Source organism: Astatotilapia calliptera, chromosome 16, assembly GCF_900246225.1.
Source record: "Astatotilapia calliptera chromosome 16, fAstCal1.2, whole genome shotgun sequence".
Taxonomy (NCBI): Eukaryota; Metazoa; Chordata; class Actinopteri; order Cichliformes; family Cichlidae; genus Astatotilapia; species Astatotilapia calliptera.
Window position 1 is genome coordinate 16,675,845 of NC_039317.1, and position 14,555 is coordinate 16,690,399.

The window sequence follows — 14,555 nt, forward strand, 5'->3', positions numbered from 1 at the left end:
AGAACAGGTGTAGGTACAGTTTGAAATCTGTACTTGTGTTTCCACCAACAGCTTAAACTGCTTTCATCAGCAGTTGAAAGTGCTTGCAGCAGTATTGAACATGTAGTCATTGTAATTTTATAATTGCTTGTTTCCACATCTGCTTATTAGAAGAAAGTCTGGAAAGCTAAGTTGAGCTCTTTACTGTGATGTGTTATTCAGTGATGCACATACCATGGTGATAAATATAAGTAAAAATAATAAAAATACTAATTTTGCTCCCTACAGTCCTTCCTTCTGGGTAACGATGGAAGTATTTAAGTTTATAATATCCAGTTAATCGATATTGAAGTTAATTTCTCATCTGTTGTTGCCCTATGGAATTATATTCATGTCATAACATCCGCAAGCAAAAATATAATCCGAGCAAATTATTCAATTTCATTTCTGGAAGCTGTACCCAACCTAGACACAAAGGGAAGTGCTACTTTGACGACATATTATTTAAACCTTTAATTTAACAGCTTTCTCCTCACTGACTAACAAACTACCCCTTTTCTACTTTATATTTCAGTTCCCCAGTTGTCTGGACCAGTTAGGCCACAAACTGTCTTTTTTTTGTTCGTGTTAGGGAGCAGGTGAGGGCTCGAATTCACTTCATTGTTTCTTATAGAAAATGTAACGATTGAGTGCAGGATGCAGACTGAGTTTTTTTTTTTAAAGAAAAAAAAAAACATCCACAAATGTCCTGCTTTCCAACAATTTCATCTCCTCCACTAAATTCTGTTCTGCGAGGTAAAGTGTAATGTCTTTACTATATTAGTAAATAGACTATAGTCAGCAGAATTTATGAAAGGGGTTATATATAAAATAAAGAAAACGCCAGTTTTGCAAATAACTTTATGACTCTGGATTATTGTGCCTACATAAAATCATCCAGTGTGTTTTGGCCACATACATTATCTTTATAGAACTATTATATTTATTTGTCTGCTGCCCAATTGGCCAGAGCTGTCTTTTTTTAAGACATTTTTAGACTTTTCAGCTGGATAAATAAAGGAGATACAAAAGTCACTTTGCCAAAAACTGACTGGAGCTTCTACCGTCTGTCTGTGGCTCAAACTGGCTTTATATCATTCATGAGAAATATGTTTGAGATATGCTTCACAGATTATAGGATAACAAGTCATTTATAACAGTTTAAATACGGGCAACATAGCTGGACTGGCCATCGGGCATACCGGGCATTTGCCCGGTGGGCCGCTGGCGATTTTTTGTTTTTATGGGCCGATGGATTTTTTTTTAAATTTTTTTTATTTTTAGGGTATATATAATGAAAGGTGTTGGATTGGCCAATTGGTCATGATCGACTCTGGGCTGGACCAATTACAGCCAAGGAGGCCGGATGCACCCTCCCTCTTGTTTAGCAATCACGTGATTTTCGCGCATTGCATGCCGGGAACTCGTGGCAAAACAATCCAAGTACCGCATCAAATGCAAGCATTTGCAGCACCGCAAAACGTTCAGTCTCCGGTTCCAATACCTTCTTGTTTTTTCTTTGCCGTACAAAAAAGGAATGTACAAAACAAAAGGAGAACAATGCCGGTGTTGTGCCAAAAAGTGATTGTCTGCCAAAAACTGATTTCCAATGTTTCTGTGTGTTTTTTATGTGTAATATCTTTATGTATGTTCGTAAATAGACTTCGGTGAACAGGGTTTACAAAGAGGTTATATATAGAATTAAAAAATTATCTGTTTTTCAAGTATCTTTACAACTCTGTGTTATTGTACTTACATTATAACCAATCCGCTCCTTTATCCCCACTTCAAATATTTTTATTGAACTATTGTAATATTTGCTGCCATTTCTGCTGTCCTCTTGGCCAACTTACTCTTACAAAAGACATTTTTAATGTTAATAAGATTTTTTTTAACTGCATAAATAAAGGTTATATAAAAGTCACTGCCAAAAACTGATTGCGACTTCTACCTTGTTACACGAATGTTGTTTGTGGCTCAAGATGACTTTATGTCATCCATGAGGGATGCATTTGACATATGTTTCACATATTATAGCCCAACAAGTTACTTATAGCAGTTTAAATACGAGCAATCAGTTTTTTGGCAAATACCGGAAATCAGTTTTTGGCAGACAATCACTTTTTGGCACAACACCGGTCCGTACAAAGACAGACTTGACGAAAAGACAAAGAAGAGATACGAGGAAAAAATCAAAGGAGTGAAAGGGTCAGACCCTTACGAGCACACAGAGTGGACAAAAGACGTTAACGTGCTGCCCGACTTTCACCACGCTGAGATTTATAATTATACAGTTCTTGGAGTGAGTGCATACACTCATGAAGTTTAGTAACTTCAGGTCACTGCAACAAGCCCAGGTACGGTTTATGGACGGATGGGTACAGGACCTTGAAATGCACCGTGTAGAACGAAAGACCATCGTACGAACAAAGGTAAGTTTACCAGTCTCACAAATCGTCGTCATAAATACACATTCGTTAACCGTTTATTAATATAACCTTTGAGCTCAACGGTAATTAATTAGTAGTGGAAATAATTTCTGGTAGCATTACAGAAATGTAGCAGTGACAATAATACTGTATGTTGTAATCGCACTGGACAATTAGTGATACAAAACAACTGTTTTATCCTGTGAATAAAAGTATATGTTTTTGTCAATGTACCATAATAACAGAAGCGAAACGCAATATTGTGTCAGGACAATTCACTATTTATGCACAATAAATAAAGGAGCATAGCGCGACAATTTCTGTTCAGCACCAGACTTGCTTGTAACCTATATCACCAATTATGTTAAGAAAAATGACGTATTAATTACTACAAAACTCTGACCTTTGTGGGAATGCTTGGAGCAGACTAACATGTGAGCTGGAGCAGAGGCGGAGCCAGACATTTGAAACACCCGGGGCTTAGCCCTAAAGGGTAGTATGCATGTGGGATTTTTTTTTTTTTTGGGGGGGGTGGGGTTAGAAATGACTGAAAGATTAATTGGCTCTGTTTTGAGTTTTGTTCAAAAAAGAATGACTTCATATAGGGAAATATATATATCACACATGCAGGACACCTTAAACTAGTTTTTTAATTAAGCAGCAAGACAGAACAAAATCAGGGCTGTATCAAGACACAGGGACTAAACCCTAATTCAACCAGACGCAGAACTGATCCAGAATTAAAACAGGACTACAACAGTTCAAAATCAGGACTACTGAGGACTTAACCAAGACAGAACCAGAATCAGAACTAGATGATAGTAGCACTACAAATCATCATAGACCTGCACTACACTTATTTTTTTAAATCTACCAAAGTACAATATTTAGATTGAGAAAAGTTTATATAATTATTTTGGCCTTGTTGTGCAAACAAGCCTGCATAACTTAATAAATATAGAATTTGAAAAATAGCAAACCTAAAAAGAAACACTAGGTACGAGATACATGAGTACCTATGATACGGTGATACTTTTGGCAAACGACCATTTGACTAACATGTGTGTCTCACCTGCTCTTGTTCATCTGTTCTGTCCTCATTCTGCTCTCCCTCTCTGTTCCTCTCTCTCTCTCTTTGTGCTGACAATCATAAAATATACAGTTGAAACCAGATATTTACAAACTCTTCAGATCAAAACAAACACTTTTTTAATTGTAACATCAAATCAGACTAAATGTTTATTTTTTTAGATTGATAAATATAAAAACATATTTGTTAACTTTAAGAGTAAAGAGAGAAACTATCTGTATTTCTTAATTGCAAATGGCACCAAATTGTATTCAAACTGAGCCACACTTATGGAGCTCCACAGTTCTTTTCCTGGTGTTTTGGTTGACATCTCTTGATTTTCCCATTTCAAAGGAGAAGGCTCTGTGTTTTGCCTTATATGCATCCACAGCTGTGCCACCAGTTTACTCACATGGACTCTACTAACCTATCAGAAGCTTCTTCAGCTCAGAATGGAATCGTCTGGAGTTTTCTTATTAATTAACAAACTTAGTGTATATGTACTCCTAAATTTAATGAAAGTGATAAAAAAAATAGACAGCTCTGTCTCTCTTTATTCTGACATTTAACTAATTCAAAAGATATTTCAATATTTATCTAAAACAAAAGTTTACTCTAAATTGATGTTGTACAGTAAAAATGTTTTATGTTTTCTCCATAAAGTGTATGTAAATATCTGGTTACAAATGTGAATATCCTGCTGTGTACTGAAATCCCTCTTGTTTTGCATAGAAATATACTGAACAACATACAAAGCACAATATATAAAATAACATTTACCTGAGTTTCTTCTTTGAAAGAAGCCTCTAATGTCCATTCTTATGTTTCAGTACATAACTGAAACCGATTTAGTCGGGGAGGGTAAGAACTGAAAATATGAAATAAACACACGTAAGCTAAGACTAAAAGAAAATGGCATTTGTTCGGCTTTTCATTTCGCCATTTGTTGATTCACTTGAAGAGCAAGTAACGTAATATTGGTCAAGTGATCAGTTTCATATCAATCTTTCGTGGTTCACCGTCATATTTACATTATTTGTACGGTACGAATGATTTGCTTTGGTACCTGGTCAAACTTAAGCTCTCCTTAGTATGGCTGGCTCCGTTTCTCCAACAGCGCACTCACAGGTAGCAGCTGCCCCGCCCCCTCGCTCAGTCGCTTAGTGCCTGAGCACTTTACCCGTCGGCTTCCCTTGGCTGTCATGCGACCGGCTATTGCAGTTAATAATACAACAGCTTCTTGACATTAATGTACAGAATTCACCTGCTTGCTGCTACTACTGCACATTCACCCAGTGTATATACTATATATATATATATATATAATGTTCCTCCTCTACACCCCCCCCCCCCCCCCCCCCCCCAATTTTTGCACATGTCGAGGAGCGTGTCAGGCTACATTTCACTGTGTGTTATACTTGTATAACTATGCATGTGACAAATAAAGAACCTTGAACCTTGAACATTTTTTGGGTTTCTTTTTATCGCTGTGTAACTGAGTGTAATTGAAAGCCTGCGTGCGCTAGTAGCTCTTGCCACAAGTTCCCAGAATCCTTTGCGGTTTTACCCCTGGTGGGCCGGTCTCTAGTCAAAATGCCCGGGCCAATTTTTTGTCCCAGTCCAGGGCCCTGTTTCAGGAAGCCGGTTTAGTGGAAAAACTGAGTAAGTATACCCTGAGTTAACAAAAACTCTGAGTTTTCTAAACCGGCTTCCTGAAACAGGGCCCAGCCTTGACGGGCAATAATGTTTTTTGGCAAATACTAAGTCTTGGCTTCCTGTCAAAAAGTGATGAAAAGTGTCGTGCCATGGCGCACTGGCAGGGAGAGCGGATCCAATTAACTTCGCCTCCATTCCAACCAACTAAAGGTGAAAGTAGCAATGTGTAACTTGGTGAAAAAGTGAAAATCATCGTTTACATTAATTCAATTCAATTCAATTTTATTTATATAGCGCCAAATCACAACAAAAGGTCGTCTCAAGGCGCTTCATAGATACAGAGAAAAACCCAACAATCATATGACCCCCTATGAGCAAGCACTTTGGCGACAGTGGGAAGGAAAAACTCCTTTTTAACAGGAAGAAACCTCTGGCAGAACCAGGCTCAGGGAGGGGCGGCCATCTGCTGCGACCGTTGGGGTGAGAGAAGGAAGACAGTATAAAGACATGCTGTGGAAGAGAGACAGAGGTTAATAACAGATATGATTCAATGCAGAGAGGTCTATTAACACATAGTGAGTGAGAAAGACTGGAAAGGAAATTACATTAGATTAGTTTGTAGGTTATGATATAAAAATTATATGTTTATTGTTCTCAAGTGATGATTATTGTTATTATTATTATTTAAAAAGAGGACGTTTTGCCTGATAGGAGTAGAATCATGCCTGTGTGATTCATATAAGCTTTACCCCTCAATATAACATTAACATGTTCTCAACAAGATAACGGCTCTGTGTTTGTTTTCAGACGTCATATAAAAATAATATTTGCTCTGATTGTTGCATGTCGCTAAAAGTTATGTCTGCTGGAACCAAAAATACACCTTTCTGAGTGCATCAATTAAAACAATTTTCTATTTTATTGTTGTAAAACACATGTAGCTGAAACACTAGCCTTCTGTTTGTTCATGGACAGGGGGTCAGATTGTGGCAGGGTCAGCCTGATATTATTTGTATTCCCTGTAACTTTAAAATTTTTGACCCTCTTAGAGGCGACTTTTTATTAAAATACTTTAATAATTTTACAACGCAGCGCTGTCTCACCCATCAGTCTCTTTGTATGTTTCTCGTATGACGGCAATTATTCCAATAAGCCGTCATTTATGTAATTACACTTTGGATCTGACTGTAAAAATGAATGTCTTCACAATCCAAAGCAGAAATAATAATGAGAAAAGGGGAATTATTCCCTTTTCATAATTATAAGACCCAGCACAAGTGTCCCAGGGGCCGATCCAGGTTACGTGACTTAAGTAAAGCCTTACCGTGTCCATTATGCCATTTCTGTTTTTTCTTCCTCTGAGAGCAGCCACGAGGTAACGGCAAGATATGGGCGAATGGATGGAACTGCTACTTTCGTTTGTGTTTTTATGGCCAACTGCTGCGATAAGTCATGCCACGCTATTTTTCCGCGATAACCGCGTGTTTTTGCTAATATCTGCGCTCCTGCTGACCAGAGAAGCTGACGGTATGTCGAAAGTTTTTTTTTTTTGTTGTTTATGCTTGGATTTGCTTGGGCTGAAATGAGATAAAATGGCAGGTGTTAACTGATTGTTGTCAAAATCTGACAGGGAAGAATGTGGGGATTTTGAAGCGGATGACTGAAATTATGTTTTTGTATTATATTAGTGTTGTCCAAATGTATTTATTATTATTATTATTATTATTATTATTATTATTATTATTATTATTATTATTATTATTATTATTATTATTTAATATTATTATTATTATAAGGAGACATACTCAGAAGATGCTCAGGACCTGTGACCTTAAAGCTTTAAAAAATTGTGTATTTTATTATCTTTACCCAGTAGCGGTTTTTGATACGGGCAACACGGGCGGTTGCCCGGGTCGGCATCGTGGTGGGGGGCGGCATCACGGGAAAAAAATAAAAATAAAAAATTACTCGTACTCATGCTGCTCCGACATCATGCCAGCGTATATTGGGAATGGCATAGGCACCGATCGGTTTTCTATCGCCCATTTGCTGGGAGTAAGAGCGCCCTCCGTTTGCGAGGTGTTGATGCTGCTTGCGGCCGGGGCGGCGGGGGATTCTCTGGCTGGCTAGAGCAGCATCTAATAACCAACTCGCAAAATAAAAAAAATAAAAATAAAATAAAAAAAACAACAAACACGAAAACACCAGACATTATGATACAGATTTATAATTTGCACCGATGTTTTTTCGAAATTCTATAAAGTGAGAGCGAGAGCCCTCGGTGCGCCTGCTCGCTGCTGAAATCAAAGTAAACTTTATTGTCATCTCCGCTACATACAGTCCAGTATTTACCCATATGACTGGAGCAGAATGGGCAGGAATCTTTGGTTTCTACAAGCTGAAAAAAACCCCTTGAGATTTTGTTTTAAATGTTTTTATTGAGATGCATGTATAATACAAATTATAATTTTTAGGTTGATTTAATGTACTCATCCAGATTAATCCAGGAAGCTTCACAGTGTAGGAAAAAGCTGTTATTGCCACTTGCAGGCATAAAGTTTGTGCAAACGTTTTCAGTATCAGCCATATTCATTTAATTGTGTAAAACTAAAATCAAGATTCATATTTGATTAATTGTGAAGCCCAAAAATTCTTGGAGACGCTTTTTTTTTTTTTTTTTTTTTTTTTACTTTTTTTCTGCTCTTTAACAGTATTTCACTTTACAGCTCTCCAGGTGATTGGTGGAAATGTGACAGTGGTTCAAGGAGGTACCGCTATTTTACCGTGCCATGTCATTGATACCAATGATGACCTGACACAGATTACCTGGCAGAGGAAGACGAGAGAAAAATCTCACAATGACAATTTCCTCACTATCCTACCCAAAGAGGGAGTGCAGTTTGTCAATGGAGGTGATGATCGATTTAAATATATCGGGAATTTTAACAACAAAAATGGAACACTCCAGTTATCCAATGTTGCACTGAAGGATGAAGGCAGCTACACGTGCATCTTCACCTTGTTTCCCAGTGGAAATCAGAAGACTGAGATACCTCTGAACTTGCTTGGTATGAAAAGATACTTTATTTCAAATATTCTAATATTCTTGTACGTGAGACGGAGTTACTTCCACCATCCTTCTTGCATGTTGATTTATTTTAGTGCTGTACCTCTCCTAGTGCCTCCTTTCACAAATGTGAAGGACAATCTTCCCACTTTGGGCACAGAAGAGGTTTTATTTGCTACCTGCACGGCTGCTGGATCGAAGCCTCCTGCAGAGGTGAGATGGCTCACTGGTGCTTTGGGAGACAAAGTGAGGACGACAACAAACTCCACTCAGTATGACAACGGTACGACTACCACAGTCAGCTCTCTGTTTGGTGTTCCTACGAGAGAGATTAACGGTCACCAGGTCCAGTGTGTCATCAGTGGTGACTCCCTGTCTAAAGAAGAAGTCCTGCCCTTTAACATACAAGTCTACTGTGAGTGCCAGAAACCACAAAAATCTTTAACAATTAAGTTTTATAACTTGAAATGCAAATATGAATTGTTAGATTTAACAGAAAATTATTGACAAATTTAGCAAACGACAAAGTTCTATAACAGCTTTTGACATGCAAACAATGCCTCAATTTTTTTTCATTACACTACATACTAATGATTCACTAAAACTATACACTCTGTTAAATGTCCCAAATTTATCAAATTCCAAAACTTATTGATATCACTCTCTCTTTCACCACTGTCACTTCAACAATGTCCCCATATTTACACACACATGCACACACAGCAGATAAGTATTGAACACATCACCAATTTTTCTAAGTTAACATATTTCTAAAGGTGCCACTGAAATGGAATTCTCATCAAATGTCATTAACAACCCATCTAATTCACACGTGCAAGGAACCATAACATGCCATACCATCAAAACCATTGATGTCAATAATACACCAAGTCACAGCAAAAGCTGTTTCAGATTTGTTTGTCAAGCATAAAGGTTATTTGTGACCGACATGCTTAACGTTAAGATAAATGTAATTTATCTTTCCAGTCGTAAGTCATTGAATATAAATGGGAAATGGCAGAGGAGGAGGTTTGCTGGTCACACCATCAGCAAAAATAATGGAAGTTGCAATGAAAGTAAAAAGCAGGCTTATTCAGAAGTGCATTATTGTTATTGATATGGTACAACTGTGGGGTCCTGTTTCTGGTGGATTTTCCATGTAATGTAATATTCTTTTTTCCATCATCAAGGTGATTATAAATTAGCCAGTCACAACCTTGTTACTGTTTTTGTCTTGAAAAGATTGACTGTTTTGTCTGATGCAATGAGACCCAAACATTTGTGAAACATTATTTCGATATTATTATTATGTCCTCAATTCAGGATTAACACAGTTTTCTGTCTTTTTTTTTTGCAGTCTCTCCCACAGAAGTGAATATTAGAGTGATTACACAAGACTCATTTGAGTGTGTGACAGAAGCCAACCCAAGTGCCAACTTTATCTGGAGTAGGTAAAGTAATTAAGAGAAGAAAAACTGCGTATGTGTGTGTGTGTGTGTGCATACTATATATATATATATATATATATATATATATATATATATATATATATATATATATATATATATATATATATATATATATATATATATATATATATATATATATATATATATATATATATATAGATATATATATATATATAGTTCATGTTGAGCCTTGTTCATGTTTTTCCAGATCTGGCCAGACTCTGCTGCAGTCTTCTATCAAAGTCGACGGTGCAGAGCTACAACTGCTGAGCCTGACCTCTGATCTAAATGGCCTCTATCAGTGTGAAGCATCTAATGCATATGGAACTAAACATGGTCAGCTCTATGTGCATGTGGCATCAGGTGAGGGCAGCTTGGATTTAGCTGTGCAGTTTGTCCAAATCTTTCTGAATTTTAATTTGAGCCTTTGCTGGTGTTGCTTCATTCTAATGTTTTTCTGAAAACCAGCCAGCTTAAAGAGGTGGTTGGTTTAAGACATCTCCGGCATAAAACGTAGTGTTAATGAATGGATGACTGAAGCTCCACACAGAGCAAAAATGATATTAAAGTCAGCTCCATCACTGGAAGAACATGTCCTAGCAAATAGTTCTTTTCATGGTCATTTGTCTCAGAACCTTTCAGAGCATAAAAGTTTTAGAATGTTTGGTACAAGTGCTGCATGGTGTTTGAACAATGTCTGAAAAGACTAAACACCATGAAGGAGAGAAAGGATTACCTCATTCACACAATATTCTTTTTTTCCATGTGTGTCTGTAGATGCATGCTCTGCTGTTTGGGCCCTAGTTGGTGTTTTGTTTTTCCTGAATGTTGTTGTTGCTGCAATATGGTACCTTAATAAATCCAGACAACTTCAAAGGTACTTCAAACACACACACACACACACACTCTCTCACACACACAGACACAATTTGACAGGTCACTGAAAAACTGTGTAAACTGCTTGGTTATTTCTTTAAAAATTCCAAATTGCATTTGCCGCAAAGTTCAACACTAACGATTCAACAGGGCACTGGTTTCTCTCTTACATTTCACTATAATCCTCAAATTAAAATGTATTTGCAGACAAAGTGTTCATTCACTGGGACACATTGACAGACTGTACAGGTTTGCTTTTATTGATATTGAGTTATGATTTTGGTTTTCTTGGCTTTCGTACATTCATCTTAGTTTGTGGCGAGTTTTCAGGTGGTTCAGTTAGTTGTGTTGCTGTGTGGTGCCAACACAACTCTACAGCAACATTTGTTTATAATTTGTTCTTAGTTAATGTCATTTGTCCCAAATACAAAGTAGTTCCAGCCAGTGGATGATGATCCACTTCTGGGGATAAGCTCCTCGTGTTCTGCTTTGTCTGACATTTCATCTTTGTTTCATTTTTTAATGCCGCAAAATTTCCAGGCTTAACTGTAAGCCATGCATACTGTCTTATTTTTCTCTGGCATTAGGTGTTTTCCATCACATGGTGATGGGCCTAGAGACCCACCATCTCCCAGGAGTGCAGGAGATGATCAAAGACGAGAGCAAGAACAACTGCAGGAAGTGAGCGAGGTCACCAACGGTTAATTTGTAGAGATGTTAAAGTCAAAATTAATTATGTTAAATATAAATTAATTAATATGTCTCTCAATATTTTGGTGCTAATGACTTAACTTACAGTTTTTCTCAATTGCTTCTGTGCAATTCTCACAGCAGAAAAGTCATTCAAACCACTCTTTATGCAATTCTCAAAACAGAGCATTTTTCATAACAGAGTCTCTTGTGCAAAAGGAACTACTACAATCAAAACCTTTCTTACATTGTTCAAAAAACGAATAGTCAGTCAGTCACTTTATCTCTGTGATGAATGAATAGAAACCTTTCACCACCCTTTAAAGGCGTAGTCATCAAATTGTTTAGTTTTTTTTCCTCAAAACCTTAAATGACTTTAGAAGTATTGCAAAAATGTAGACCTAATGTAGTGTACACATTTTTCAGAAACAAAAGTGAAATCTGAAGGATTTTAATATTTATTTTACAAAACTGATGAAATTGAGAAAAGCAAAATAATAATCTTTAAACTATATGCAAAAGAAAACAGACAAAAATAGAATAGTGAGACTGACTTTTCTGCTCTGAGAACTGGGCCAAAGCGATCGAAAAAAAATGTAATGCAAAACTCTCTGATATGGTGGAGATATGTTTATATATTTTTTTATTATTTTATTAAATCTGCCCTTCTTTTTTTAATAGTGTGTTGAATATTACAGAAGTATTACTATTCTTTGTAAAATCTGCAGATACACAGAGTCTTTGCGTGTTTGTTTTAAATTCAATGCAGGTTTTTAAACAATTGTTCTGAATTCTCTGCCTCAGCAATCCCTCTGACAGTTGTGGAAGCCAAAGATGGAAAATATCTCAACTGAAGTTTCTACCAACATATTATTCTAGAGTTAGCTTAGTCTTTTTTAAAAAGGCCATGTTGTGAAACAACTTCACATGTAACTGGAACAACTGTTAGGATGTGGTTTTAACTGCCTGTTCTTCTATTGTCATGAAAAGCTTTAACTAGATTTGCCATCTGTTCTTGTGTTTCCACCAACTTGTCAAAAGCTTTCATCATCAGTGAAAGCTGTTGACAGCTATAGTAATGTGGTTACTGTAAATTCAGGAATGAAAGATCCACCTGCCTTCAGTAACACCCTTCCCTAAGGGTAACAATAGAAGTATTTAAGGTTATAATGTACAATACTGGCCAATTGTGGACACATTAACCATTCATATGGAATTACATGTTTTCCTTTTTTGTTTGTGCCTATAAAAGCACCATGACAGTATCCAGTCAGTGTGCTAGCACAGCTGCAGCAGGTGTGTCTGCATTGAAGCTCTGGCTGATGTTCTTTACTCCTCCCGATAACACGAGTCATTAAGCTGCAGTTTATAAAACCCACAGTGTTTGTATCAGAAACACTAAATGAATTACCAGTACAATACAAAAACTCACAAAGAGAATAGCTTCACTGCACACTGTGAATGGTGCTAAATTTCTCTTGTGCATGATGATGGTGCACACACTTACTCCCCTCCAGTAAAACTACTACATAAAACTATAATAAAACAGGCCTGCACTTGTCTGTACTTGCCATGAATGTACAAGTTTTACTCTAATAAAACAAAACTTACACATGCAAGTAAAAAAAAAAAAATCTTAATCTTTATTCATGTATTTACTTAAATGAATGTGCTGATCAACGGTTAATAAGAAACCTGAACAGAGAGCCCAAGTATATGAACCGATTTCTTATAAACTTATGGGAGTATGATTAAATACTCATTTTTAGGTAATGATAAAATACTAAAAATTGTAAATTTAAAATTTAATATTATATGAATACAAGACTACATAGTGCATTAAGTAACAAATGCTAAGTTACACAAATGCAAATGCACTCTCTTAATTTCTTATCTTTTGTTGTTCTGGTTCAGACCTTTAACTCCATCCGTTCAGCCGAGCTGACTTATTTAAAACATAGACGGGTCTAATAAGTGTGCTGACTGATAAAGAGCTGTTTTTACTTCACTGTTATGAAAAGTGTGTCATCATAAAGACGGAAACTGACTGTAACTGATAATTCTGTTCGACATTGGCTTACGTATTTCTGCAAAGCTTATGATGCCTGTATTTTCCCAGGAGCTATTACTTGGATCTCTGTTTCCAGAGAGCCAGACTCGCTCTACAGTGTTTGCTGTAAGCTGCTTCACTTTCCAAAATGGTTAAAGGCATGTTTAACTTCTGTTGGCACACAAACTTTTCAAGTAATGTCAGTGAAACTCTTTGATCATCTGTTTTGTGCCGACTTTTATTATGAGTATACAAGCTAACGACAGGAGGCAAAGTCAGCAAAAACAGAATATGTGACATGGGCAGTTTCTAAGGTCAAATTTAAGTTCTGTATTACATGCACAACAGAAAAGCAGTGAAATACTGTGAAAAACAATGTCAGCCTTCAAAATGCACTCTCAGCTGCTAATCTGACTTTTCCTTGACCAGTTTAAGAAAAGAAATGGCTTGATAGTAGGTCGATACACCATTTTTCCCCAAAACTGTATTCGGTATATGAAGCTAAAATTTCACAGCATGTGTGTTTAAACTTTGGCCCATAATTTTTACCCCCAGACATAAAAAGGCTGATGGAGTATTTTGACCAGTTAGTTAACCAATCAACTATTTGCTGCCAAGTTTGTGTGTCAAATGAAGATATGTTTGTATTTTAATTGTGTAGGTTACATTTAGCTAAATTCATCTTAATCCTTTATAGCAATAGTTACACTAGTATGCGTTTTTTAACTCTAAACTTTAAATCTCTAAACTTTTTTGTTGAAAGAGTCAGCATTAATGAATAAACTGTGCCTTGTCTTTTCTCTCATTTACACATGTACACAGGGGATATTTGTGAGAGCCATTTGATAACATGTCCTTACACTACACATTAAAACAGTCTTCTCAAACTGTGGAGCTGGTGGTGCGACTACTGTAGGGAATAATTGGCTGACATTTCAGAGAAAGCTGGAGAATTACTTTGTTAAAGCATTACACAGTCAGGGTTCCCTGCTTTTGGAAAGCTATACATCATATCAAATCATATATCATACACCTGTGTCTCAGATGGTTGTACTTTTCAATTTATTTAGGTTTTTGTGTGGCAGCTTTTTTTAAGCATTCAATCACTAAAGTGTGTTGTTTGATCTGTATTCTTGACCAATTATAAATCATTTGGTGTGCTTGCTTTATATCTTGTGTTTTTTATTGTTTGCTTAAAATGAAACTTTGTTTTGTAATTGCTTTTATAACA

The 14,555-nt window shown here is 36.5% G+C and overlaps 1 protein-coding gene across 1 annotated transcript; it reads left to right on the forward strand.

Moving 5' to 3' along the window:
- Positions 1-6,557: 6,557 nt before the first annotated feature.
- Positions 6,558-11,730, forward strand: LOC113008184 (nectin-4-like). The gene is made up of 7 exons (XM_026145421.1): positions 6,558-6,699; positions 7,884-8,240; positions 8,352-8,654; positions 9,597-9,690; positions 9,917-10,071; positions 10,486-10,585; positions 11,172-11,730. The coding sequence occupies exons 1-7, from the start codon at positions 6,561-6,563 to the stop codon at positions 11,287-11,289; spliced, it is 1,266 nt and encodes a 421-aa protein (XP_026001206.1). The 5' UTR covers positions 6,558-6,560; the 3' UTR covers positions 11,290-11,730.
- Positions 11,731-14,555: the final 2,825 nt, after the last annotated feature.

Excerpts from the sequence above, each read along its gene's own strand:
- LOC113008184 (XM_026145421.1), top strand. The coding sequence starts at position 6,561 with ATGGGCGAATGGATGGAACTGCTACTTTCGTTTGTGTTTTTATGGCCA. Across the intron at positions 6,700-7,883 it reads GCTGACCAGAGAAGCTGACG|TATTTCACTTTACAGCTCTC; the intron begins GTATGTCGAAAG and ends GCTCTTTAACAG. Across the intron at positions 10,586-11,171 it reads AAATCCAGACAACTTCAAAG|GTGTTTTCCATCACATGGTG; the intron begins GTACTTCAAACA and ends CTCTGGCATTAG.